The 27797-nt window shown below is 47.9% G+C and overlaps 1 protein-coding gene across 1 annotated transcript; it reads left to right on the forward strand.

The window, feature by feature from the left end:
* The first annotated feature begins 1849 nt into the window (after positions 1 to 1849).
* ube2f (ubiquitin-conjugating enzyme E2F (putative)) lies at positions 1850 to 26941 on the forward strand. Its single transcript, XM_047047302.1, has 10 exons — positions 1850 to 2068; positions 3334 to 3472; positions 5034 to 5063; positions 5408 to 5473; positions 10724 to 10791; positions 12555 to 12625; positions 13200 to 13257; positions 18536 to 18568; positions 19055 to 19117; positions 25608 to 26941. The coding sequence occupies exons 2-10, from the start codon at positions 3355 to 3357 to the stop codon at positions 25656 to 25658; spliced, it is 558 nt and encodes a 185-aa protein (XP_046903258.1). The 5' UTR covers positions 1850 to 2068; positions 3334 to 3354; the 3' UTR covers positions 25659 to 26941.
* Positions 26942 to 27797: the final 856 nt, after the last annotated feature.

Raw genomic sequence — 27797 nt, forward strand, 5'->3', positions numbered from 1 at the left:
GAAGCTCATCAAGGTGTGAAATGATCATGATGTGTTGATGATGTATCACTAGAAAAATTCATAAATGTGATCAATATAACTGTATACATGTACATGATTCTCTGCAGTTTCACCGGGATATACAGTATGTTGGAAAAGACTGCTTAAAATAACCCATTGAACATTATCACAAAGCTGTGAAAACACTGACAAAAGTCATATAGTGATGAAAATATTTTCTACAACAAATCATCTCAATAGAATTAACTGCATTTGTTTTTCATTTTGTCACCTGTACAACCCATTCCTGATCCTCTTTCATTAACAAAGAATTATTAGTAAAAAATACATACATAAGCCTTGGTGTTTGTAAACTGAACTTATAGTAAATATAATATTAAATCAAGTGTTTATCCAGGCATTAATCTTATCCAAACTTCAAGCTCATCTAGCACAGCACTGACATTTCTAGGCTACTTGCCTCCTGGGGAGGCACTAGGCTACGAGAACATTCCTCTAAAAGAATCTGGTGTAAAATACATAATTAATGATTAATTAATAATGACAATTCAATGAATGTTTACTGGCCTATTTAGTGTTTGCTACCCAAGGCGAGAGTATACATTGCAGTGATCTCACATAAATTGAGTCAGTTCACCATGTGCTAGATGACAGTCATGTCATAACTGAGATCATATTTGTCTTATCTCTGGTTTCTATTGTATAAGTAGCTATGATGACAATAACAAACCACAGCAGCAATAAGATGACATTGAATGCCTCAAAAGTGCAGTCCTCTTTTAAGATATGGATATAAAGTCACAAAAGCACTTGTCTATCTCTCTGTACTTCTGCCATTTAATAACATTATAGGATGCTCCTGATAGAATGAGTCATCCTTCTTACTGATCCAAATTCTTTTGTACTTTGTGTGTTTGTTTGTGTGCGGGTTTTGGCTCCCAGGTTTCTGTGTGATAGGATTATTTGTCTGATTTAGTCTCAGGAGCTTGTCTGTACTGTGTGGGCATCACAGGAGACATCATTACTTCCATCTGTATAAACAGTCACAGAGAACATACAAAATCATGCTCTCCAAGAAAAGCATGCCTTTCCATGTCCCTCGAGTAATAACGATGGGTTTAGTGAAATACAACCATCCAAAAACGGTATAACAAGTAGGTTCCACACCAGCAGAAGATAAACAACTGTCCAAAGTCAGTCTCAAGGGTCTCAAGTTTCCACTCTACCAGTTTTAGTCTCCCCTCTGGTGTGCTGGAGTATGTGCCTCCATGTGTGTAGACTGCACAGTGTGTCTTACATTTAGTATTTATTTTAGTCATTTAGCAGAAGCTCTTATCCGGAGCGACTTACAGTCTTGTGCTGGATACCTTGTCAGTTGGGGGTCTAAGAGAGGCCAGACTGTAGAAGTGAAGAATTTCACACTTCAGACACTGTACATTGTCAGCGTCATCATCCTTTGTGTTTATGATCAGTGGGGATTCAGAGTCAGTATAATGCGAAAAAAAAATTGGATTCAATTTGACTTCTGGCCTGAATGGTATAGATTATACAGAGTGTGAAGTTGCGCCCTAGCCAGTGGTAAACAAACGTTGTCAGCAGACCTGTGAATAACTGCAGATTCAAGTTGTGTTTGTTCCATCAAGCTTTATCCATAACATCCCTTTAAATTGATTTACACCTTTTGATTTTAAACAATTAACCAAGAAAAAATGTTAATAATATGTTTGTACTTTTTTCAATGACTTAATGATTTGAACAATGACTTAAACATCTTTATAATATTGTCTAATTTAAGTCTGTCACGGAACCGTAGTGACTTTTTGACCTGTCTAGACGGACGTAAATAACGAACGGGACAATTGCTGCACTTCCGCCTTAAACACCGGAGCGGAGTTCTGACAGCTGACTTGCCGCTTGTTTACATTTCAAAATAAATTATTATTAGAGTGTATGAGCAATATTAATTGCTATCTGAAGTGTTCAGCTGAAGCTGCAGTAGCAGCCAGAGCCTTGCATACGAGTGTTGTTGATTATGGTGTAAGACGGAGCGCTTTCTCTGAGACAGCAGGTAAGGCTAACTTGCTAGCTTTCGTAGCTAGGTAGCTAGCTGATTTGCTATATTCAAGCAGATCTCAACGAAACCGCTCTTTCTATCTTACATCAAGTAACTCACCAGCCTTCTAACTTAAAAAGCTAGGCACAATTGCCTGGTAATGTGTAGTCATGGCAAATAGCATGTTTAAAACTAAATTGTAGGAACCACTTTTCCATCTTGATATAGCTACCTACTAGTAACTAATAGCAAACTGTTATATCCCTTGACTGACGGTGTGTAGAAAGCTGCTACTCTAGCTAACTAACGTAACCTTGAAGCTCTAAGACTTCTACACTTGGAATAGATTGATCATTGACTTGTCTATTTTACTATTTTACTTCCTTGGAAATATACACCTACTTAAGTCGGTCTGTAAGTCAGTCTTGTCTACAGCGTTCACAGTGTGGGTCTGTCAGCCCTGCCTGCAATGCTGAAGCTGACCCTCCTATTGGCAGGCTGGTAATCCGACAGGCTGGCAGGCCGGCCGTGACAGCTGAAGCGAGGAGGGGGGGCACTGATATCTGACACCCATCCTCTCTAGTCTTACCCTCTTCACTTAACACAGACCTCTAGGGTCTTACAACATCCTAGAGGGCTATGCCGGTTCAGTTATGGATACCTGACTTTGAGCGGTGTGACAACAAGCCGGTATCCAGGGTAGTCCAGTTTACCCCATGTTGAAACAATTTTCTTCCATTGCATCATAACAAAAATGTGTGAAGGGAAGAACATCAATCTTTAAGAAAGTAATGGAGAAAAAATATTTTTAAACTGCTGAGTCATGCCCAAAGTAGTGCTGTTTCTTTTTGGGACCGAAATGTCTAGCCAAACATAGAAAGCATAATGAGGTTTTTGAGCAGTGACACTTGCTACAGCTCTCTCGCTCTCGCTCTCGCTCTCGCTCTCGCTCGTCCCTGAGTCGTGCAGCCAGTGATGACTTAAGCTACAATAGAACTGGTGATTGACTAATAGTTTGGTAAACATAGGTCTGTAAAATTATATACATGTAAACTGGACATTGCAAGTATTTCCAATAGCTTAATGCCAAGCCCTCAGAGCTCATATACTGTAGGATAAGATAAAGAACATGACAAACAGTCATTGTTATAGTTAAGCTTTGCCTGTCAGCCGTACTTTAAAGTGTTGTTGGACTAAGGTGTGTGTGCGCGTGGGTGTGCGTGCGCGTGTGGGTGTGTGTGTGCGCGCGCGTGTGTGTGTGTGTCTGTGTCTGTGTGCAGGAGAGAACGCGCGGGGCAGCCATGCTGACTTTGGCCAGTAAGCTGAAGAGGGATGACAGTGGAAAACCAGGTCGCTCTCCAGGGGGCCCCTCTGACTCCTCCCACAGGATCTCAGTCAGGGATCGACTGCTCACCAAAGGTACTGGCCAGCCTCCCTCCCTCCCCTCACTCACACCCTCCATACCATCATCACACTGGTATGGTGTTACGTGTCTTTTCAGTGACACTATGGTATTTATGTGTAGGCAGCTTTTACAATTTGCAAATGTCGTCATATCATCTCAAATTAAAAGGCCTCCGAACAGAGTCAAAAATAACGAAGCCTAACTGTAAAGTGGAAATTGTCTCCAAAAGCCGGACCAAAATGAATTATAAGTTGGCATATAAATCTCTATAAAGCTAAATGTATTGGGTGAACAAATGGGTACTATTTTAGTCCCTGCCAATACAAACATCTACATGCCTTTTAAAGTCATGTCTCTCTCCCAGTTTAAAGTCATGTCTCTCTCCCAGTTTAAAGTCATGTCTCTCTCCCAGTTTAAAGTCATGTCTCTCTCCCAGTTTTCCAGCTCTGATAGCTGTCTCTTTCTGTCTTGCTCTTTTACTTTCGTCTCGCCTTCACCTCTGCTTTGCTCCAGACATTCAGTTTCCAGACTCCTGCCTGTCAATGAACTTCAAAGCCACATCCCTCGCTCGTTTGTCATGTATTTCTGTCCGATGGCTATCTTACTGTCTCTTTTCCTCTGTCAGTTCTTGACTTTCGCTCTCTTTGCCAGTCTATTCATCTATGAATCCTTCCCCCACACACCCTCCTCTCCAGCCAGTCTTGTGCAGTTAGATAGAGGTGTCTCGCCCCTACTGTTATCTTGACACACCATCTCAGCTATTGTTTTCCTCTGAGCTATACAAGAAAGTCTTGTTCCTTTTTTGGTTCTTTAGGGGATTGTTTCCTTTTGGTTTGTCCGTTCTCATACGCCTGCCCTACACACCCAGCAGAGATCCTACTGCTCCCCAGACCCAACACAAACAGATCATCTCAACCATGTGTGGGGTCAGCCTCCGCTCTCCTGTTTTATCTCTTGTGGCCAACACTTGCTCTCATCCTCTCAAGTAGCTGTTAATGGACAGCTCGTCGACCTACGGTGCCTGTCAAAAGGCTAGGTGTTTTCAAACCTTTGACAGGCACTGTCCTCCGGTGCTCTCGTATGGTTATAAAGGAAGTCGTAACTGTGTCTGCTGGAGATCAAGGTTGACTTTGTCTGTGGTCTAGTTTCCAACTGATCCCTTGTGGTACAGTACATCCTGTCCTCCACTCACACCACTCTCTGCATTCCACATTTATTCTAGGTAGCTAAACTATTTTCACCATATATTTTTTGTCCTTCTGATTCACCCAAAGTTAGTCCACAGATGGAATAATCTGGGGGGAAGGAGGTAAAACATGCTGTGTGTGTTTGTGTGTGAGAGAGCGAGAGAGAGTGTGTGTGTGTGTATGTGTGTGTGTGTGTGAGAGAGTGTGAGAGGAGATGAAGAGAAATTGACAGGAGGGCAAACCATTTTATTATCCCTTGCTTACACACACACACACACACACACAGAAGCGCACACACACACATAGCCCCGTTTGTTCAACTGATGATACTTGCCCTCCCACTCATCCTGCTTTCCCCTCTTTTCTCTCTCTCTCACTTTCTTTGCAGAAGTTGCTGAACTTGAAGCCAACCTCCCCAGTAAGTATTTAGTTGTAAGCACCCTGCTGTGGAAGCTGATCTAGGTTTCCTGTGGTTCCTCAGTCTCTCTGTGTGTTTGTGATACAGCTATGGAGTTTCACTTTGCTGCTTTGATGGGTCAAATTATTCCTGTGACAATACCCCAGCTGCAGTTCCTCACCCTGAACACAAGGGGGAGATTTAGAGCTGCCAGCAACAGCTAGACTTATGAAGTCATTGGTTCTGGACAGATTTCCAAATTTCCATTCTGGACAGAATAATATGATATTAGCATAACTTAATCATCCATCACCTGTATACATGTTTCTGATATTTCTGTCCTCTCCCCCATCTCTCCACCCCAGGCACATGTAAAGCCAGCTTTCCTGACGAGAACAAGCTCCACCACTTCCAGCTGGCCGTGTCTCCAGGTAAAGGCTAAGGCTGACCATCGGATCCATCTCAGACCACCCATCTCGTCCTCTGAACTAAGCCAGCTTGTTCTATCTCCTACCACCCTGGGGTTAGATGTTTAGGCGACATCGTCGCTGCTCTAGGCAATGTCTCACACTTCTGGAAATACACCTAATATGTGAACCAGTAAATAGCGCATGAGATGCAAATGCAACACACCTGTGACATTTGGAATTCCAATATCCTATGAATTGATTTAGGATGAAATCAAATACCATGTTGACTCTGGGCTCAATTTAGCCGACAGTGTGGTCAATATAAAATTAAAATGCTGTACCTCTAATCAACGTCTAGCATTTATATATATTAGTTTGGTTAAATGTTCTGTCTTGTTATGGCCAGAGTTCGAGTGAATCGTACTTGACAGACAAGAGCAGTAGACAAGCAGTATTGCATAGCACTCTGCCAGTCTCTAGGTAGTAGGTTTGAAAGTTGTGGGCTCACCAGGCAGCGCTGTGTGCTGCTTGGTGAAGATGCTGAAAGACACTCCTGCACTGTGTGTGTGTGTGTGTGTGTGTGTCTGTATGAGTGAATGAGTTCCCTGCTGCTTATGCTGGCCTGTATTTTTGGATTCTAACAGCATCATTATTCTTCAAGTCCCCTGTGCTTGCTCAGCGTAAAGTGCCTCCATCGTACAGTACCTGCCTTTAGTCTGAGGATGTAGCCTTCCGGAATTATTCAGGATGAGACGTACCATTGTTGGCTCTGTGCCTTTCGTGTGCGCTCTCTCTTAACCTCTCTCTCTCTTTCTCAACCTCTCTCTCTCTCTCTCTCAACTGCTCTCTCTTTTTCTCTCTCTCTCTCAACTGCTCTCTCTATTCCTCTGTCTCTCTATCTCTCAAAATCTTTATCTCTTTCTCTCAACTCTCTCTCTCTCCCAACCTCTCTTTTTCTCTCTCAACCTCTTTCTCGCAACATCTCTCTCTCTCTCTCTCTCAACCTTTCTCTCTCTCAACCTCTCTTTCTCTCTCTCTCTCTCTTTCTCTCTCTCTACCTCTCTCTCTTGCATGCGTTCAAACCTCCCTTGCTGTTCATTCCCAGCCCTCTCATCCTTCAGTTTCCTACCCAGTCCCTTGTCAACTGCTGCATCAGAGTATTCTGCATTCAAGGTGTGTGTTAACACCACTGATAAGCCAGTCTAGCTGTATGAACCTACCAGGCAGTGTGTTTAGAGGTCAGAGAGTCCAGAGTCTGTAGGCCCACAGGAAATACCTCATGTAAACTGATTCTCCTCCTCCAGATTCAGACTCCTGCTCCACTTAACGGCCACCGCTATAATCTGACCGTCACTTTTTGCATCTGTACGCATGCGGTCAGTGTTGGCAGTAGCCTTGTGAGATGCATTTGGCCTTTCAGTGTTTTTGCAACAACTGTTGGAGAGGATGTGGAATAGCATTTCTTTAAATCTCCTCTGCCTTAGCTGGGTTTCTGTGAAGACGGTCTCCCTTTGAGAGACCTCAACAGTACCACAGCATTCCATTCCTGCACCGCTGAAAGGTTTTAATATGGACCTTTAACAGACTTTATTTCTCTGGCTTGGCACATTCAGCAGCCCCCTCTCGACACGCTAGTCTGGAGGGGAGAATGGGACGAATTTCCCGGGTGCTAACTTCTGATGAGACAAACCTCCCCAGGCCCTCCTGCAGGTATGAGCAGGGTGGAGATGAGGGCAAGCTGACCCTAATGGTGTTGCAGCTCCCCCTGCTTCAGCATTCCCCTCTCTGCGTCAGTCAGGCCGGCTGGCTGTTCTGGACCCTTAACGATCCCCCCGTTCAGAGGGGGAACAAGAGCATGTGTCCCAGGGGATCACCTTTTCAAAGATGACCGACCAGAGTTCTAAGCGCATGGGTCTGCCCCTTTTGAAGCTGAAATGTTCAGAAGCTCATGCTCGTTTTGGGATGCAGAGCATTGAAGAGGCCTTGTGTGCAGAGCTGTGGTGGAAGATCTCTGTTACGGAAGCAGCCTTTGATATGCTGAACTAGAATAATCTCGTCAGATAATCTTGTCATGGGCTCTTGTGATGAGATAGCACTCGGAGGCCAGGAATGAAATCATGTGGGTCCTCTGACGGACATGGATCCTTTGGAAAAAGGAGTCCAGGGTTTGACCCTCTGTGTCCACATCGCTGGGCTCCTTCTCCTCCCTTTCATTACTGCCCAGACTGGCCTTACCCATGTCCTGGGATTATAACGAGGAGTTAAGGTGAGTCAACAAAAAGACTTATTAAGATGCCCAGAAAGGTCAGGAAGAGAGAGGAGGTGGTAAACAGTCCCCCTAACCCCCCCTCCCCTCCCGCTGCGTGGGTGGATGTGTGTGTAATTGCATTCAGCACCAGTTAGCTGTGTGTGCCCCTGGAGACCAGGTTTAATATAGGCAGGGCAATCACAGCGACCTGGGCCTTTAGACAGGAGACGAGGGGACAGTGGGGCACGTCTGAGGAGCTGTGGTTATTTAACATCTGCTCCCCCTTTTAGACCGCTGAGCGCAGCTTCGGTCTGGAATACCTCAGCTTTACAAGCCTCTAGCCAATGAGCTCATCTTAAAACATATATATATATATATTTGTGATACATAAGGTTTCTGTTTAGTTTCATGGCTTGCTAATTCAGGTTATCTCCTTTGTGTTTATTTCTATGTTCTTCCTGTTTGCCGTCTTCTCTAGTATTAGCTGCTGGTACAGCGGATACAAGCTTGACTACTGCCTCACCAGTTCTTGGCGAAGGCAGCAAATCAAGAGTCCCATCATCCAGGGGATGGAATTCAAAGCCTTTGACATGAGTCTTTAATGCCCCGCTTCCTACTACTACTGGGCCTCCTAGTTCTACTGACGTGGGCTGGAGCTCTCTTGTGTGCAATGAAAACCCTCTGCATGGACAGAGCTGACAGAATATGGAACAGAGAAAACAAACCAAAAAACGCCCTACTTAAATTAGGGCGTGACACCGTTTTAAATTTTGGGGTCATACTAAATAGGAGATCATGGTCAGGAATGGACTTGATCCTGACATGTTTCTACGAGATGTGAGTGAATCTTCCGGATGGTCGTCCTGTGCCTGAACCCACCCCAGCCTAGACTGAAAGGGGACAGCAACAGCTCAGGTTCACTAGCTACTTTGTTGTGGGTTATTTCTAGACTTTGTACAGCATGAGGCTTGTCAGGAAACAAGTGATTAGGAACCAACACAGGGCTTTGTTTATTTAAGAGGGATTGTCTCGGAACAATTAGAGGATTGTTCCCGTTGAGTGCCTGGCTGTCTGTTCCACATTCTGTGTCTTGGCCTTCTCGGATATTTCATTGTACGTTTCTTTAGACTGGGGATATTAGCTACTGTCCTAGTTGTTCCACATTCTGTGTCTTGGCCTTCTTGGATATTTCATTGTACGTTTCTTTAGACTGGGGATATTAGCTACTGTCCTAGTTGTTCCACATTCTGTGTCTTGGCCTTCTTGGATATTTCATTGTACGTTTCTTTAGACTGGGGATATTACCTACTGTCCCAGTTGATCCACCATTTTCCCAGGTTATGACAGATATGTTTGCTTCTTCACACAGAGTGGGTTTAGAAATGGACTGACATCCTCCACGGTTGCGTTTCCCTTTTCCTATCGAATGTAACTGTATGCTGGGTCAGAGCATGGTTACACTCAGCCACAGCCATTCATAGTAGGTGTGTGTGTGTGTGTGTGTATGCGTTGCTAGGTAGCATGTTCATTAACATGGCTATCTGAAATCACTTGAAATGTACCCTGATATGCTTTATATTCCAACTCGAGCCTGCATTGTTTTAGCAGAGCTCTGGGAATGAATAGGTAATCAGAGGGGTAGGCACATTTGCCTGGGAGGAGAAATGAATGTGTCACTTGAACGAGTTTGTTTCTTAGTTTTCTCTGCTGTATTATAATGAGTTCATTAAGAATGGAGTTTTACAGTAGCCGTCCACTGTGCTCTCTACACTATGTTATGTTTATAAGCAGGTAGAACACAAACCCATCAGGCCCAGCAGAGAGCTGATAGGTCGGGGGCTACCTCATTAGGGTAGGCTCTGTTGTTCTTGAGGGTTTTTAGTTTACAATCTATTCTCAGAGGACGCTCCGAGGCCTGCTTATTAGCTGGGAGTGTTGGAGCGTTACGCCAGCTGTTCACCAAGTGGATGGGAAGTACGAGCGGGGAGGTGAGGAGCAGTTTTTCCTGCAACAGCTGATGTTGTATGCAGTTTTTTTTAAGAAAGGCATCTTTGTCATAGAGATAAGGTGATTTGGTTTTCTTGAAGACCCCACATAATTAGCAATATCCTGTCCAGATGTATTACATGGACTATTCATAGAGGACATGTATGATTAACGTGGCTGGCGCCCTGTGCTGCCCTCTCCATGATGGAAAGACTGATTGTCCCGGTGTCCAATCATGACTAATTCATGCCTTCACTGTAGCCATCAGCCTTAAGATTCTCGCTTTACACTTTATTTATGGATGAGACCTGTTGTGTGGGCTGATTAAAAAGGGGTCAGTGTGTGTGTGTGTGTGTGTGTGTGTGTGTGTGTGGAGGGGTAGGGGGGTGGGGTGGGGTGGTAATGTATCCTTTTCATTGGAAATCCTTCCAACCATGTCAAGGGGGGGTAAAAGTCCGTTTCAAAATCCTTTGGCCACATTGTGGATCGAATCTGTCTGTTTAGATTCGCAGTTTACGGACATTATCTACTAGATGAGCCGAAAAGCCAACCTGGTGGGAACATTTGGCAGTCCCCATCAGCCTTGGGGACATGGTGTGTTCCAGAGAAAGAGAGCCCCCTTGAAGTACTCCATGGTGGGAACACTCTGTAGCACTTGCTAGGCACTGCCAGGGCTGCCTCTGTAGCATTATACCAGCATCCACCCCCTCCCTGGTTCCTACTTCCTCATTCTCACTGCGCTCCCTCTGTCATTTCACCCTCTCCCTTACCCGGGGCCTGATGAAGAGCTGACAATGATAGGGCACTGGCCAAGGCTACATCTGCAGGAGAGGAAAGCAAAGAGCCATGTGGGTCCTTGCCGCTAGGCTCTTCTAATGCCGCCGCTGTGTACAAGAGAGCACCGCTTGGGTCCGTTTTGAATCGGATGAGAAAGTCTTGATGAATTCTATTCATGACCTGACATCGTTTAGAAATGGATTTTCTGACAAAATGTCACTCCCTCTCTTTGCTTTCTCTCTCACTTTATCTGTCTGCAGATGAGGGCTACTACCAGAGTGGAAAATTCCAGTTTGAAATAGATGTCCCTGAAGCCTACAATATGGTGGTAAGTGGTCCCGCAAGTGTGTGTGTGTGCGTGTGTGTGCCAGCATAATATCTTCTATGACAGGTGATTAGAGAAGCAGAGGAGGCAGTCAGTCATCCCAACAGACTTCCCGCTCCAGGGTCATGACCTCCGGGACCTCTTCACTCCTCTGTCTTGGCCTGTGCCTCCGTCTCGGGTAGAGGTGAACACCCAGAGCCCTGCAGGGCAGCTCGGGTCACGGGCTGCTGTCCAGCATCGGTGTTCCTGTCAGAAGACTGGGAGTGAAAGGCCCTCACTAGACAGTGGATGCAGGCTGAGGCGGATTAAGGGAGCTGGAACCCCTCTCTTTGCATCTCTGTGAGCCCTCCCTCCCTCCCTCCAGCCATTCATCCAGCGTGCTTTCCCATGTCTCTGTCGGTGTGGGTATAATCCTTAGTGCTGTGGGTCCTGGTCCTGGTTCAGGACAGCTCATTGTGGATTTATAGCTTGTTCACTGCAGTCTTGATGTCCACTGCGCCCTCGTAATGGGAGCATAATGGGACAGGCAGTAAAAGCCGCATTTAGCCCTGCATGGATTGAACAGTCTTTTATGAGATGCTGTAAACATCCTTACAGAGAGACATTGAGAAGCTGCCAGCTGTGTTTGTCGGCCTAAGATAGTCGAGCGCTGATGTTATTGGAAATCTGACCACAGCACACTTGTCCAACAAACCCGCTTTGTACACGGAATGCTTTGAATGTTTATCGTTATTGGTGTTCAATGATGCTCACCTGTAATAGTCGGGTTACCTTTTGTCGTGGTTACAATAGTAACCGTATCTGCAATGGAAAAGGTTAGTGCACTACAAAGTGTCCTTTTTGTGAGCCGAGCGTGAAACAAAGCCCCCCCCCCGGTTCTTAGCGTTCTGAAGGCAGGATCAACACAAGCGCTGTTCAGTGTCAATTAAGCTGCTTCCCAGGATCCTCCATCTGTAGCATGGAGACTGCTGTTCTTCTCTGTCCTGGAGTCTGGATGCAGGCATGCAGCTTCGCCCTGGATGCAGCTACGCCCTGCTCCAACATGCATACATACGTGCCATGTGGGGCTTTGACTGCATCCTCCAATGCCAATGTACATTAGATCCTAGACCAGCCTCAGGAGGAAAAACTATTATAAAAAATGTCAGACTGTTTGTAAACTGGACTAGCACAGCACTTCCCCAGTACTAGGAACGTGCTTTGTCTGTAAACTCAAACTGGCTATTAATAAACATACTCACAGGTGCATCCCTGGTTGCACTGCCAAGAACCAAGTTGCTGGGGGAAAACGTGGACCAGTGTAGTAGGCAGGATTAGGACGTAGCATAATACAACCTGATGTACCAAAGTGAAACAATATGCAATGAAGAAACGTGGAGGGGAGACATCACTGTGTCTATTCTCATTGTGTCACAAAGTGGAGAGTTTGACTTCAAAGATGAAAGAGGAGAAGGGGAAGAGTAAAGAGTTGACTTTGTTGTTTAGGTTTTTTCACTTACTGTCTTTGGGGTGTGTTTGGCTGGTGTCCTCTCAGGGGAAATGAATGTAGGGCTGTTTTAGATGGATTGTGAAATCCTGTTCCTGAGTTAGTATTTGTATTTGGGTATGTAGTTATTTATCGGTGTGTGCCTCAGGCTGCCGTTGTGTGTTTAATCTGATGAGCTTTCATGATCTCATCTGCGCCTCACAGGAGCGATCTGTTGTCTTCCTGTTCTTTCTCTCTATCTCCCTCTATCAATCTCACGCTCCCTCTTCCTCCCTCTCAGCCTCCCAAAGTGAAATGCCTGACCAGAATATGGCACCCCAACATCGCCGAGACAGGAGAGATCTGTTTGAGGTAAAGCAACGTATTTTCTCCTCTGATCTCATCTGCAACCCTCTCTTTCCCCCTGTCTTTTCAGTTTTTATCTCTAAACTGTATCTGATAGATATTTTTAATCTCCTAGGCTTCCAGACTGCTCTATTTGCAGTTTTTATTATTTTGCATCACTTATATTCTTTTTGCCAAGGCAGTGTTCTTACTCTGTCGCCGTCGCTAGCTCTCTCTCTCTCTCCCTCTGACTTTCCCTGTCATGGTTCACTGGAGCTGGGCTGGCTTGGTCTTCACTGGACAGAACAATGGTAGAAATAGCCACAAAGTAGGGTCGATGTCTGATAGATGTATTCCGTTTTTTTCTCTCAGAGCACATTGGACTGCTGCTATTGACCCGTCCGTTCACAACAATCACTCACGTTCAGCAAAACATAAAGTAGCTAACTTTCTAGCAGGACAGCTTCATTAAGTTGGCATACAGACAGAATCTGAATAGAAACCCTCGGGGAAAGCAAACCCTCAACAGTTTGATGGTGACGCCTCACCGCAGGGCTTTGAGCTAGCTGTCACTGACAAGGATCCCGTGTTTGTGTTTCAGTTTGTTGCGGGAGCACTCCATCGACGGCACAGGCTGGGCCCCCACCAGGACGTTAAAGGTGAGTCCCTGTTCCCGGGGCGGGGCGGGGATGTGGTGGACCCAGACTCCCAGGGCTGGATGACACCGTGCGATGCAAGCCCTCTCCACCAGACACAGACCTCACCGGCGGGGGCCTGAACCGTCTACCGTTAGTGCCGCTTCGGTCCTCTTGGGTCTTCTGAGGGGAGACCAAATCACAGTCGTCTCTTACAGTGTGGAGAGGGTTGTGCGCATTATGAAGAATATGCAAATGTCAACCGCAGGGGCTGCAATTGGCTTTCTGCGCGGAGAGAAGCTCGACTCAGCAGTGGCCCCCTTTAATTCCCTTCTGTACTTTCTCAGTCGTTTCTTATAAGAGCTCTCGAAGGGCTCAGAGTGTGATTCTTAAGCTATGCACGAACAGTCTATCCCCCCCTCATCTGTCATACTGAGAGGGGCCCCCACTCTCCATCTCCAGCTCTAAAGGAGGGAGCTCTCAATCGTATGAGAAGCTGCATTATCTATGCCTGCACGCGGTAAGGGGCCATCTCTATTGTTGAGAGGGTAATGTTATACTGGTAATGAGCTGGGCTGAGACACTGAGCATATAGGAGAGTCTTCTCAGAGTCAGAGCACTAGACCACGTCCATGTAGCGCACTCCGGTGAGTTTGTAGCTGTCTGAGAGGGTCAGCTTGGTGAGGAGTGGAAAGGTCTGTCTCGAAGGGGAAAGGGCGTGGGACCAAAACACACACTGAACTTGTGGTCCACTCCATAGTGACTGTGTACAGCAAGAAGGTTTTCGAGACCCGTTAGAGGACCACCGGTGAGCCGCTATCTTCCTCTGCCTTCATTCCGCAACACTCTCCTTACATCATCTGACTTGTCTACTTCATCCCTTTTTTCGGTTCCAGAAAATTCCACCTGGTGGATTCCCTTTGTTGTGTCACAGTCTCTGAATATTTTACATCCGTAATGTCAAACTTTATCAGGTAAATCGTCCCTGGGCGAGAGATGATAGAGCCGTGTCTGTCAGAGACGAGCTGGTGCCTGCTCCTTCTGAGTTATCTGTGCCCCGTCTCCCCGCCAGCCTCCAGGTACAGCCGATCCTCCAGGCTCGGTCACGTCAGATATGCAGCCGTCGTTCCCCCAGCTTCTCCGCTCTTCTGTCAATAGTCGCGCACTACTTAGTGGGCATTGCCGAATCCAAACGTTGGATGACGGGTGAGTCACAATCACACTGGGATAGTGTAGTCCTGTCATTCGGTTCAAAGGAGTATCCAAAATGTGATTGTGCACATTACTGAGGAAAGTAATCACTAATGAACCAGAGCCTCAGTCATACCCCCCCCCCCCCCACACACACACACACACACTGTCTCTCTTTCTCATTTCTTTCTTCTTTCTGTCTTACTTTCTCCTTGTGTTAATTGACTTTCCTCCCGATGGCAGAATGGCTGTGGTAGATAGCAGGGGAGTGCAGGGTAATAAAGAGCCGGCTCTTAACGAGCCAGGCACCCATCAGAAGCTCATTAGGGCCTGGGTGCTCTGGGAGCATCCCTCTGTGAGTGAACGGATCATTAAAGGGCCCACGTATCCCATCGGCCTCCTCAGAAAAGAGGCGTTGTGCAGCTTACTGGAGCCAGCATACGTCTTCCCCGCCAGCCAGCCCTGCAGCCTGGGTCAGCCAACACTGTGGTGGTGGTGGTGAGGGTCGAGCTTTGGAGTGTTCGCTAAAGAACGGACCCCGGACGTCTCCTCTGTCTCTCTCTCTCTTTTTCTTTCTTTCTCTTTCTCTCTCTCTTTCTGTCTCTCTCGCTCTGTCACTTGCTCTCTCTCTCTCTCTCTCTCTCTCTTGCTCTCTCTTGCTCTCTCTTTCTCTCTATTTCTCTCTCTCTCACCTGCTTTGTTTATACTTATAACAGGCTTTTCAATGTGGCTTGTGTGGCACAAGGTCGGTTTTTTGGTGAGAGAATGGAAAGCCTGCCCTACGTGTAATATGTGCAGAGACGTGGGCGGATGTTGAGTGTTTGTGTTTACACCCTTGTCAACTGGAAGCCTCCAGCCTGCCTGGAGATGCGGACAAAAGGAGAGCTATTAACCCTGAGTAGATTGATTCATGGTGAGATTGTCATCTGTCATTATCTGCCGGCTCCGTTTTGCTGAAGTGATTGTGAAGTGATTGTCCGAACGTGACGGTTGTAATTGCCAGGCTCGATGTCATTATAAGGCATCGACCAGTCATGCTCCCCTCCCACAGAACATGTTGAGAGCACAGCAAGGAAACACCAACTTGTGCGACGGTGTGTTTAAGCCTGCCCATGTCCACTTAACCAGCTAAGTAGATCTCGTTTCATGAGCGGTCACACGCTGGACATTTTTCATAGATAATGGCTTGTCAGGCAGTCCAGGAGTATTTACCCGGTAGCATTACAGTAACCTGCCCCAGGGAGCTAGCGAGCGACGCATCCTCGAACATAAATCCAGATGACCACTAGCCTGTAACAGCAGCGTTCTCTGTGAACCAAACCTGGTTCTGTATTAATGAGGACAATAGCTGGGAAGCTGGGGATTAACAAGCTGATGTTTGACCCCTCAGCACCTTGTGTTGTGTGAAACCACCTTGGGTGTATGCAGTCGCACACTTATAGCCTTTCCTTACCATTTCTCGCTTTCTTTTTTTCTCCTCTTCCTCTTCTCTCCCTCTCACCATCTTTCTTGATTTCTTCTCTCGCTCTCTGCCCCTATCTTTCTCTATATCTTTCTTTTTTGATTCCCCCTCCCCCATCTCTTCCCCAGTGTAATTGATACCGGCCCCACTTTTCTGCAGTGTTCACAGCCTTTAGCGAGACTTTCATTAATTCTTGTATTGACCATCCAATAAGCTCAGTCGAAGAGCGGAAGGGAGAGGAAGGGCCAACACCACGGATAACACACGCACTCGCAAACAAACACACACACTCGCATGGAAGTCACCTACACCATAACTCCCTTGCTTGGTCTGTGGATGCATGGAAACACGCTCACACCTTAAGTGCGCTGGCCAAAGTGCAGGGTAGGCAACAGTGTGGATCGAATAAATCTGCGACACATGGAAGTGTTTTCTTTGCCATTATCCCAGGGAAAATAGACCTGCCGTGCATTTGGATCTGTGCGTGGGTGCGTTTTTGTACTTCACACATTTTTTTCTAGCTGAAGCACGCAAAAAAAGTCTGTCGTTGTTAGGGAATCGTAGTGAAGCAGAGCGGTGACGCCGCGTGTTTTTTTTCCGCGTGTCCGTGAGAGACGGGGGGGGGGGGGGGGAGCGACCGCGTGTGTGTGTGTGTGTGTGTGTGTGTGTGTGTGTGTGTGTGTGTGTGTGTGTGTGGGGGCAGTTTTAGTTGCGTTGAGAGGGTGACGCCAGTCTGCTTCAGTGGCACCTCATGTCCTTTCTCCTCAGCATCACACTGCTCTATCCCACACAGCAGTCACACGGCATAACCTCTCCTCAGCACACACCCCTGGCAGCCCACACACACACACACACAGTCACACACCCCTGGCAGCCCACACACACACACACACAGTCACACACCCCTGGCAGCCCACACACACACAGTCACACACAGAGAGTGCTTGAGCAAAAATATCTATGATTTATCTTTTTTTTTTTTGTTCTCGCAAATATTTTTTCCTGACAGCTTACCTTATTCTGCCTGCTCTTTCAACATGGCCTCATTCTTGCATCCTCGCTTCCTACTTTTTTTCCAGTCCCTCTCAATAGATTCAAACATACGCAAACACTCGCTGAGCCTATCGGCAAGGACAGTGGGGGTGATTTGACGTGTGTTCTTCTGTTTAGTATGACTAGAGCGATAGACATTCGGGACTGCACAGAGGTTACTTTGAGGAAGTTGTGCTCAGAATTATGCCTGACAACCGCCTCTATGACTTGCCAATGACTAAATCATTGAATGCTTGGACAGGAAGAGGTTGTGCATTAATTATGCATGTTTCTATACACGGTGAAGAAGCATTGTGTTATGGAAATGTCGTGAGTGGAGATCAGCCGTGTCGAGCCTGATTATTGAAGTGGGGGATGGACTTCACAAGATGCGGTTTATTTATTATCTATTTAATTTAAATGCTAATGTGTCGTGCGCTGTCATCCCAGAGTGTGATGTGCAGCCTTCTTTTGTCCGCAAGACAACACGTCTATTGTGTTACTTCACTTGTTTCCTGTCTCCACGGCGCCTTGCATACTAATCTCGCGTGTTTGACAGCAAAGGGAAACGTACTTAACAACAAGATTAGAGGAAAATACATTCTCCATTATTCCTCTGCCCATGTGGACCCTGGGTTGTCATTAGCCAGCCCTGGCTAGTACAAGCGGACCGACATGTGTCCTGTGGTAATGACTCCCCTGTTTTCCATACCATGTACTGATTATCCTTGATGTTTGTCTTTTAACCCCAGAGTAAACGTATACCTTAATCCTAGACTCTCGTCTGCAGGGAATCTGCCTGAGAATGGATTTATACAGGGTGACGTAGCGCTATAGCGATAGGGATTCAGTCCATTGTATTCCTCACCAATTATCCTGGTCCTGGTACCCTGGAACCTGGTCTAGGATGTGAGGCTTACTTCATTGATGGTTAACATCATCAGAGGGGTTCATGTTGGGGGTAATTGTTTGTGCCAAATAGTTTCATAACTTTTTCCCCCTCTATGATTAATTAGCCTCATTTTATTTATTTATTTACTCTTTTTCCAATTATCCTGGTCCTGGTACCCTGGAACCTGGTCTAGGATGTGAGGCTTACTTCATTGATGGTTAACATCATCAGAGGGGTTCATGTTGGGGGTAATTGTTTGTGCCAAATAGTTTCATAACTTTTTCCCCCTCTATGATTAATTAGCCTCATTTTATTTATTTATTTACTCTTTTTCGCTCTGTCTCTTCCTTCCTTTCTGCAACCAGCCCTATGCAGCCCGTATCTACTTATTTGCCTCATCTACTTACGTCCTCATTTAATGTCCTAAAAATAGATGTGCTAATTAATATACCTCAGTAATTTTTTGCACAGTTTTGATCACCAAGGAAATGTTCTTAATTTGCTCCGAGAGGCAGTCGAATGGCCCAGAGGAATCCTCATCTTGTTTTGATACAAAGCTGCTTGTCAACATCGTTAAAACTCCATTGTGTAAGATACATGGGCTGTGAATGTTTCTTCTTTGTCTCATTGTTGGATCGTCAAAAGTTTCTTTTGAAAAGTTGGAGTCGGAGTGTCAAAATGTAGTGTGGGATAACCAACACTGTGTTTTTGCTTGTGTCTTTCAGGATGTGGTTTGGGGACTCAACTCCTTATTCACTGTAAGTGTTCTAAGGTCAATGGAAACATTTCACCATGAAAGGAAACATGCTAAATATACAATATGTTCTGGACAGTAGAGACTCCTACAAGTCACTCACAAACCATCCAGTTCCATCCAGTTTTGAAGATGAGATGGCTGCATGCCTAGTCCGTGCCCTGTGGCTAAGCTCTTAATCAGGAAATAAGTCGCAAGCTGTGTTTTATAATTTCACTCTAATAGCGTTCTTTGCTTCTCGCTCTGGATAAAAGGATATTACTTTGTTTGTCTAAAAGTTAAATCCAGGGTGACATTGCATGCGGCCCCCTGGCAGTTGGTTTCAGTCAGTGAGCAGTGAAACAAATGGTGGTGTTCTGCAATCGTATTTGTTCGGCTGGAGCAAATGGTGTCCATATGCTTTCTAAAGTCATATTCTCCCTCCCTCTCTCTCTCTCGTTCTCTCTCTGCCTCTCCTCCCTCTCTCGCTCTGCCTCCCCCTCTCCAACAGGATCTACTGAATTTCGACGACCCGTTGAACATCGACGCTGCAGAGCATCACCTGAGGGACAAGGTAGAGTATCGTCCCCTGGACGGCTGTTCGCTAACGTCTCCGGAAGGGGACGTGTCCTGTGAACACCTCGAGGGCCTGCCATCTGCTGCCATGGTGACAGGCCAGATGTCCAGCTTCAGCTGGGCCTCAGTATGGCAATGAGGAGTAGAGGTGCGCCGGTCTGTGTGAGGCCTACTGTGGAGCTCCTGGTACTGTTCCCTCCATACTGGGGTGCCAGAGGGAGGGCGCTGTTAGTCCTGGAGCAGTGCATCGAGTTTACCTGAGGCCCCTCCTGTTCTCCCTCCCGTGTCCTGTCCTCGTTCACCCTGTCCCAGCATCCTTCAAGCCTCCTCTCTCCCCTGTTTGTAGTGATGGTTACAGATCACTGTCTTTGGCTGCTCTCTCATTGGCCTTTCCATACTGTGTATCTTACAAGGCAGACCTATAGGTAATGTTGATATGAGGGCAATGCATGTGTTCTCTAATGAAATGACTAGGCATCCTTGGGTTTATGTTGTTGCTTTTCCTTGCATCTTGTGTGCCATTGATCTCACTCACTTAGACCTCACTGCGGTTTCCTGTTTACCCATCATCCTCGGCTGTTGGACTACCCATGACCAGGGGTGTCGTTAGACCCTTTTTACTGGGCACGTGCCCCAGTATAAATCTGCTGTGCCCCGGTAAAATCTAAAGTTTGAGTTTTTACTATTTACTTTTAGCAGTGCATTCATTTAGATTGATCATCCCGGAAAAAATTAATGCAGTATCCCAATCAACGCTTGTAAATTCAAAGCAGTTTAACCGAAAACACATTCAGATGCTCGCAGAATTTTATGTCGGCGCGCTCTTCTGAGCTTGCCAAATAGCCACTGCAGCACGCACACAGAACAAAGTCCAGGTGTCGGACTTGGCACACAAGTCAGCATTGAAGTCGTTTCTAAATGATAGGCCTACCGATCATTTTATTTATACTAAAACATAAAAACAATATTACATGAAGTTCAAAAACATTTTTGCACGCTCACATTAACTATTGATGTCCCTGCCAAAGCTGATATCAAACTTGCGTCCCAGAACTGTTGTATAGTGGGTTAAGTTAAACAAGGGGAGTTTCTACAGCCTAGTAGTGCATTGTACGCAGCAAGCTTGGAAGAAAAAACAGGGATATGAGTCGGGCCTGTGCCCCAGTAGGGATTTATGTGTAACAACGCCCCTGCCCATGACGCACCGGGGTCGGACCTGAGCGCGGGTTGCCGTGGCAGCCATTTGGCCCCATTAAGAGGACTGCTGTGTGTAATCATGTGTCAGTGCTTATTGAATGACAATACTCGGTAGAGGAGAGAGAAAGAGACACAGTGACTCACAACCCTTTTTGGCCAAAGGGCTTGAATAACTCAGTGAAGGAATAACTCAAGTGATCTGACTTCTTAGCCCCCACAAGCCCCACAAAAAACGTCTCAGGGCACTGGTTGTCTTTTTAGATGCAACTAAGGAGTTCCCCAAGGAGTAGGATCAGTCCCCTGGAGCAAGGTGGGGGCTGGCGTGTGACTCACTGAGCAAGGCACAGCAGACAGGACCATGAGGAAAAGCAGAGATGTGAGAGGCTGCCTGTGGAACGACCCCTGGGGTGTTCCTAGCGGTTTACAAGCAGCAGTGACACGGGACCGACTGGGCCAGAAGGTCCACAATGTAACTCTGGTCACTGGGCCCTTAAACTGTGGGATAAACAGCTGAGAAGTAGGCACTGTTGAACTTACAGTTCAGCCAGCACCAGAGCTGTGGGCCTTTCAGCCAGCACCAGAGCTATGGGCCTTTCAGCCAGCACCAGAGCTATGGGCCTTTCAGCCAGCACCAGAGATGTGGGGCCAGCAACTTTAGATCCGGCTCCCAACAGAGGGGAGGGGCTTGTAACTCACACCTGCAGCCCCACAGAGATAATCCTCCACACAGCCTCCTCCTCACCCCCCGCTGGGCTAAGGCTAATACTGCTCTTCCTATTTCCTCAGCAGGACTACTCAAACAGCACATAATAGGTGTGTAAAGCCAGCTAGCGCTCAGCAGACACCGGGCTAATACCGCTTTAGACAGCCTCGGCTCATCCAGCCACCTCAGCCTCCCTGTAAACCCAGTCAGACATCCCTAATCTTTTCAGGTGTTTGATATGAATATGGTGGAAAGTGATATAGTAGTTTTGAAACGAGCCGTGCGGGGAGCGGGGAGCGGCGACGGGACGAGTGACCGACAGCTGGGGTGTCCCCGGGGCGCGTGGTCTCCCAGTGTGCAGCCGAACGGACGTTCGTCTCCGGCGTGTCCATGACCACGGAGCTCACGTCCGCTAGCAGGAACAGGAAAAGCAGCAAACCCAGCTCCTTAGTCCCCTGTGGACGCTGGCCGCTGGGTGGGAAATGTCTCTCTCTCTTTTCACCCACACGGTTCTCACTCGTGCCACGCTGCCTTCCACACGCCTTATTTGGCTGTGCTTTCTCGCCCGTGCTCTCTCTTTTCCCTTTTTTGGTGCTGTTTTGTTTTTTGGGTGTGCACTTTCACACAGACACCCCGTCAGCAGTGGACCAGCCGGAGAGTCGAGTGGCTACTTCCTTGTTCCCCTTGTCTAACAGCTCTCAAGCCTTCTCCGACCCCACAAGCTGCAGCGCCCTGGGAGGGAGGCTTCACTGGCTCTCCTGAGGATGGCTGATGGTGATCGGCGCCGGTGTCGTGATACGTTTGTAAAGTTTCAAATTATTTTTGTATATTTCGGTAGATTACAAATTTAGACCCATGACATTGGGGACATTTGTGGAGGATAATACGAATTTGACCACAGTTCTTTCTGGGTGCAAGCAAGGACAAAGTGGAATCTACATTTGCTTTTCATTTTGAATGATGCATCTTCTCCAGATCTTCGAATTATTCCACACATTTAGGGAACACAGTTCCAGCGCCAGCGCAATACCAATTTAAGTCAGTTTTCCCAGTACCATTAGTCATATGTCTGAAGCGTTTAGATGATTACCCTTTTCCTCTGCATATCCAAATATGTCCTTTGTATTATCATTGGAAGCTAATTGGGCCTATTGATGGCTGTTTGGTTTCCTTGTTCTAAAGCCTGCTCAGCCAATCAGCCGTGCACCATCAATAGTTCCAGAGTGAAAGCCTAACAGCAGGCTTTCGCTCCCCTGGATGAGGCTCTAGAGGCTCCAGTGCTCTCCTGCATCCTAATGCAGCTCTATGGATCTGTATCGACCCGGACATCTCTCCCAGGGACCTGGTGCCTGTCTGCATGATCCTGGTGGCTCCGCTCTCAAGATCACGAGCCAATCACCTGGCTCATGGTTGATCTGTCTGATTGCCTGTCTGCCCACCAATCATTTTGTCAATCCGATGCCCTACCATTACCCACTGCCATTCTAGTTTTTTGCATTGAACGCCTTCTTCTACTCCGCTCCTTCCACAATGCCTGGGTTTGGCTAGCTGAGTTAGGTCCTGAGTCGGTGCCCTGGACGTTAGGAACCAGGGGGCTTCTCGTGGAGCTGTGTCTCAAGTGGATCTGCCACTGGCTCAGTGTCAGCCCTCTCCTCCTGTCCCGCCTGACGCTCGCGTGCCGACACACCCGGCCCCGAGCCTCCCTTCAAGCCTGCCTCCACCTGGCCTGACGTGATCCGACCTGAATCACTCCCTTCACGTTAGCCGACAGCCCCCACAGCGAGAAGCGGCTGCTCCCAGCTCGGGAGTGTCCACGCTCAGGAGGTCACCTGGGCGGGCCGACGTCGCGACTCCGAGCCCAGCACACGCGGTGGTCTGTGAGAGCGGGTCCTCGTCTCCTGCCGTGGTCCCCGATCCACATCGCGGTGAGGTTAACAGCCTCGCCGTTCCTTCCCTCTGTGGCTTTGTCTCTCTGCCAAATGCAGAGGTGGATCAAAACGCCATTAGTCGGGGGAGAGAGGGGAGACCAATCCGCTTATCCACTGCGCCACAAACGGCGTCGGTGGCGGCGGCAGCCTTGTTTATAATAGGACAGATTAATAAGCAGAACCCCAGGGGGAGCTATTTAAAGCTCCACTCTGCTTCCTGCAATACTCTAGCTTGCTGCCAAATGTTAAGCAGGGCTGAAAGGTTATTTGAGAGCAGACGGTGAACTGAATGTCCTGGGGGGGGAGGGGTTGAGGTGGGGGGTGGGGTAGGGGGGTGGGCAGCTGTATATCCTGGTCTGTTGTGCATGGCGGGCTGTGATTGTCCCAGGGCCTTGTTAATTTCTAATCCATCTCACCCTACCTCCATCTGGGCTGAAAGGTTGCTGTCTCAGGCCTTCTCTGTCTCCGCTGTGTTCTCGGGCTCCGCAGCAGCCCGGTCGGATTCCAGCAATTAGCCTTTGTTTACCTGTGTTGAAGCAAGTATGTTGCCTTGGGGGTAGAAGGTGAGCTTGTAGTGCAGGATAGGGGAGCTGGGTCATCAGTCGTAACAGTGTGTTTACTGTCAGTGTTTCCACCAGGTCTGTCCCAGGTCTGTCCCAGGTCTGTCCCAGGTCTGTCCCAGGTCTGTCCCAGGTCTGTCCCAGGGCTGTCCCAGGGCTGTCCCAGGGCTGTCCCAGGTCTGTCCCAGGTCTGTCCCAGGGCTGTCCCAGGTCTGTCCCAGGTCTGTCCCAGGTCTGTCCCAGGGCTGTCCCAGGGCTGTCCCAGGTCTGTCCCAGGTCTGTCCCAGGTCTGTCCCAGGACTGTCCCAGGACTGTCCCAGGTCTGTCCCAGGTCTGTCCCAGGGCTGTCCCAGGTCTGTCCCAAGGCTGTCCCAGGTCTGTCCCAGGGCTGTCCCAGGGCTGTCCCAGGGCTGTCCCAGGTCTGTCCCAGGGTTAACAGGGACCTCGTCTCCCTCACACTGGAGGTCTTCATCAAAGCCTCTCCACGCACCTCTTATCCTTCCCTCTCTCTCCACCTCCTCCTCCTTCTCTTTCTGCTTTTCTACCTGTTTCTAGTTTGGGATTCCCAGTGGATAATCCTTAGAGGTAGCAACATCCATCAGTAGAGACAGTTCCAGTCTCCACCAAGCACCACCACTCCACCCGCGCCTGGAGACCTTCCATCCACACGGCCCCCGACCAGCAATACACACATTAGCTTTGCTGCGATTTGGAGTTTGCTCCGTGTCAAAGAAAGAGACCTTTACCTAATTGACTCCCTGAAGGTGCAGAGACCTAGCTAGCTCCGCACGGGCAAACTAGCAAGCAGCCTGCAGCCCTCTGATGAGTGGATGAACTTGTACAGTTTACTAAATCCACCTGGGTGGAAACTCATGTTGCTGTTTTTTTTCTCCCCCTCTCCCCTGATTATGTTATTCCTCCACCGTTTCTATTTTCACACATGACTGGACTTTGTAAACTGTGCACTCGCAATTAACAAAAAGGTTTACCGGCCAGTGGAAACAACGTCCAGCCCCCCGTCCATCGCTGCTGACTGAGCCAGACTCATTCGCCCCACATCTCTGCGGTACGGCCGGGCGGTCCACATCACCGCTGGCGTCATAGTGGACGTGCTTCGTGTTGTTTATGTTCTTGGCGAGCTCTGCTGATCTCCAAGGCCCGGGCCTCGGCCTGCGCGTGGTCCCACGTGGGTCTCCCCGCTTGAGGAATGTGCTTGACGACGTGACCCCCCCCACCTCTCCCTCCCGCTGTCCGCTCGCTGATGCCGGGCGGAGATGTGTGTGAAAGTTCGGGTGACGTCGTTCGAATTCAGGTTTTAGTGCCTCGGGGCTCTTGGGGCGGGTGGTGTGTGTAACGATGGGCCGGGGGCCGGGCGGGGTGCCAGTGCAGTGCATCTCGGACTGCCGCGGGGATCTTTTCAGTGCTCTGGGGGGGCAGAGGAGGATAGGTTTTCGCTGCACCGTTCAACGCTCATGTTGTGACCGTGTGGAACCCCCTCAGCCCGGGATTCACAACCAGACCAATTTAGAAAAGGGTTTAACGAGCCTACACTGCAGGGAGACGGGCTGGAGAATGTGGTGCCCTGCCTGTACGGCCAGCCTAACGCCCCCTGGTCCAGGCAGGCAGGCTGGAGGAGGCTGTCTTGAGGCTCTGGCCTGGGAGCTGGGCCTGGCCTCAGCTGCTCTGGTTCATTAGAGCTGGCCGTGACAAGGCAGGGGGGACAGGGCCTGGGTGCATGCACGTGTTACTGTATGGCCTTTTCTGGCTGTTTCTGTGAGGGGGAGGGAGAGAGAGAGGGGGGGGGAGGTCCAAGAATATCGGTCGCCCAGAGCTCTCTGTGTCCCCCTGTTACCATGACAACCCTGACCTGCCCTCTTCTCTTGCCGTTTCTGCCCTCACTAACTGTACTCAAAAAGACCTAGGGAATGAATACTACTTTTATTTAAACACACACACACAGCCCTGCTTCAACGCCTTGCCAGATGGCTCTCCAAGGTCCAACTGTGTTATGCGACTTCCTTTCTGTTAACAAGAATTGTTGTGGTGGAAACTGATTAAGTCTCTCTCTTTCTCTCTCTCTCTCTGTGTGTTTTGCTCCAGGAGGATTTTCGTAATAAAGTTCAAGAATACATCAAGCTGTACGCCAGATGATGACAGCGTCAGCTGTGCTGGTTGCCTGCCCTCCAGCCCTCCCCCCGGCCTCTCACCAACCAACCACACACGGCCTACCTGCCCTGACTGCAATACCACGTCGCTGGAGAAGATGAATAAATGTCAAATATCCGACAATGTTTTCGCTTTAATTGTTCTGAACAGACTATTAGTCATGCCTAATTATCATGCCTGTCAAAGCAGGATTGTTCAATGAGTGGGTCTCTATGGGTGTCTTTAGCCAATCAGAGTGGGCCAGGATGGCAAAGAGGTCCCGGAATTGAAACAAAGTGATTTTTTTAAAGAGATGTCAAATGGAAGAGAAAGATTATCCGTCACAGTGTTTTCTCAGTTCTAGTGCCTGTATTGTTTGTGTTGCAAAAGGAAAAATGCACGCAAGCACGCATACAAAAAATGTGCTCACCCTCGCATTTTGCGGAGCAAACACACATCTCTCACACACCCCTTCCATGTTCCTGTTTGTTGAAGGTCTACCACCCACCCCCACCCCCACCCGCCTCACAAGACAGCATGCGAATGACAAGTGCCACCCACTACTCCCGACTACCAACTCTACCATCCGCCTAATCCACCACACACACACACACACACACACACACAGCTCCTGCTTGTTGAGCACACAATAACCCCCCCCCCCCCCCCCCTTCCCTTACCACCACTCACACACCTCGACTCCCAGGGGGTCAGGGGTCAAACTGAGGGCTCCCCAACCAGAGTCCTGTGTTCCGATGCAAGTGTGTTTCCAAAGGCCTGTGTGATTTGGCTGGTTTTTCTTGCATGTGTGTCTGTACGCACGTGTGTGTGTGTGTGTAGTCGTCTGTGTCTTTGTGCTCAGTGTACGTGTGAGAGGGAATATGTATCCATGAGTGTGTGGGTTGATTTGCTTTGCTTTGTCCGGACTGGCTTTGTGCCTCAAATTTGAACACGAATCAATGTCATTACTGTTTTTCACATGATTGCATGAGACAAAGTGTATTTAATCAGGTGGTGGTTCATTTTACAGTAGGTATGTCTGAACTGTTTGAGTGTGGGTGTGTGTTGAATTGTGCGCGTGTTTATGCGAGTGTGTGTGTAGAAAAATAGACTGTTGAGATGTGACTTGCTGTCCGCATGCTCTGGTTCCCAGCCCCATACTCCCTGTTCCCTAGGCCCAGCTAGCCTAGCTCAGAGGGGCTGAGGAGGGGAAACCAACAGTTCAAGTCCTCCTTTCCTTTCTCAGATTGTATATCAGTTTTTTAAGATATAATAAAGAGGATATAATAATTAAAAGAAACATTGCTTGTTTTTGTTGCTATAAATTCTTGTATTATTAGTTACTAACTTATATAACATATATGATTAGTTCAGGGTTCCCACGTGGTTTAAAAAAGTCTCAAATTCTGAACTTTTAATTTAAGGCCTTACAATGTCTGAAATACCGGTATTACTTATCTGATATCAGTTTAAATAACTATTTAATTGTTTGAGCAAGATTTGAACCAGGGGTACCGTGTTTTGCAGTAGACTCGATTGTACACATGTTTACCCACTGAGCCACAGAGGGTTTCTGCAAAGTGAATTTCTACAAGACTATTTATTTGCCCTTATGACACTACTAAATGCCAAAGGACAACAGGGTTTGGTTTCTGCAGCGCGTCATATCACGCAGTAGAGGCACACCTTCTTAGCAGGCCGGGTTAATTAATCAGGATATCGCTGCATTCTGCATTGTTTAGTGCGACACAGGATGCTCTGTTTAATCTGCTGCCTCCGCCTCCCCAGCCTCCACCCTTGGTTCAGTGTTCCTGTCGTAGGGGGAATGCGTCGCTGCGCTCTGCTCGGAGGTCGAGACGGTGTCTCCGTTGGGTGCGGCAGGGAGCCAATGCAAGCAGAACCATAAGGCCAAATCAAGGGTTACAATCATGTGTTATACCGTGTGAATACAGTATCAGGTAAATACTATACTGAGTCCTACTGCCTGAACCTGCAGGAACCCTGTTAGTTGTATGACAAGTACTGGCCCATTGGTTTGCATTTCCCTTTGGGGATTAATAAAGTACCTACCTAACCTGCCATACTGATATAGGCTAACAAGCAGCCTAGCATACACTATGTTTCATCCATAGTATGTGGCAGGGC

The sequence above is a fragment of the Hypomesus transpacificus genome, chromosome 23, assembly GCF_021917145.1.
Source record: "Hypomesus transpacificus isolate Combined female chromosome 23, fHypTra1, whole genome shotgun sequence".
Taxonomy (NCBI): Eukaryota; Metazoa; Chordata; class Actinopteri; order Osmeriformes; family Osmeridae; genus Hypomesus; species Hypomesus transpacificus.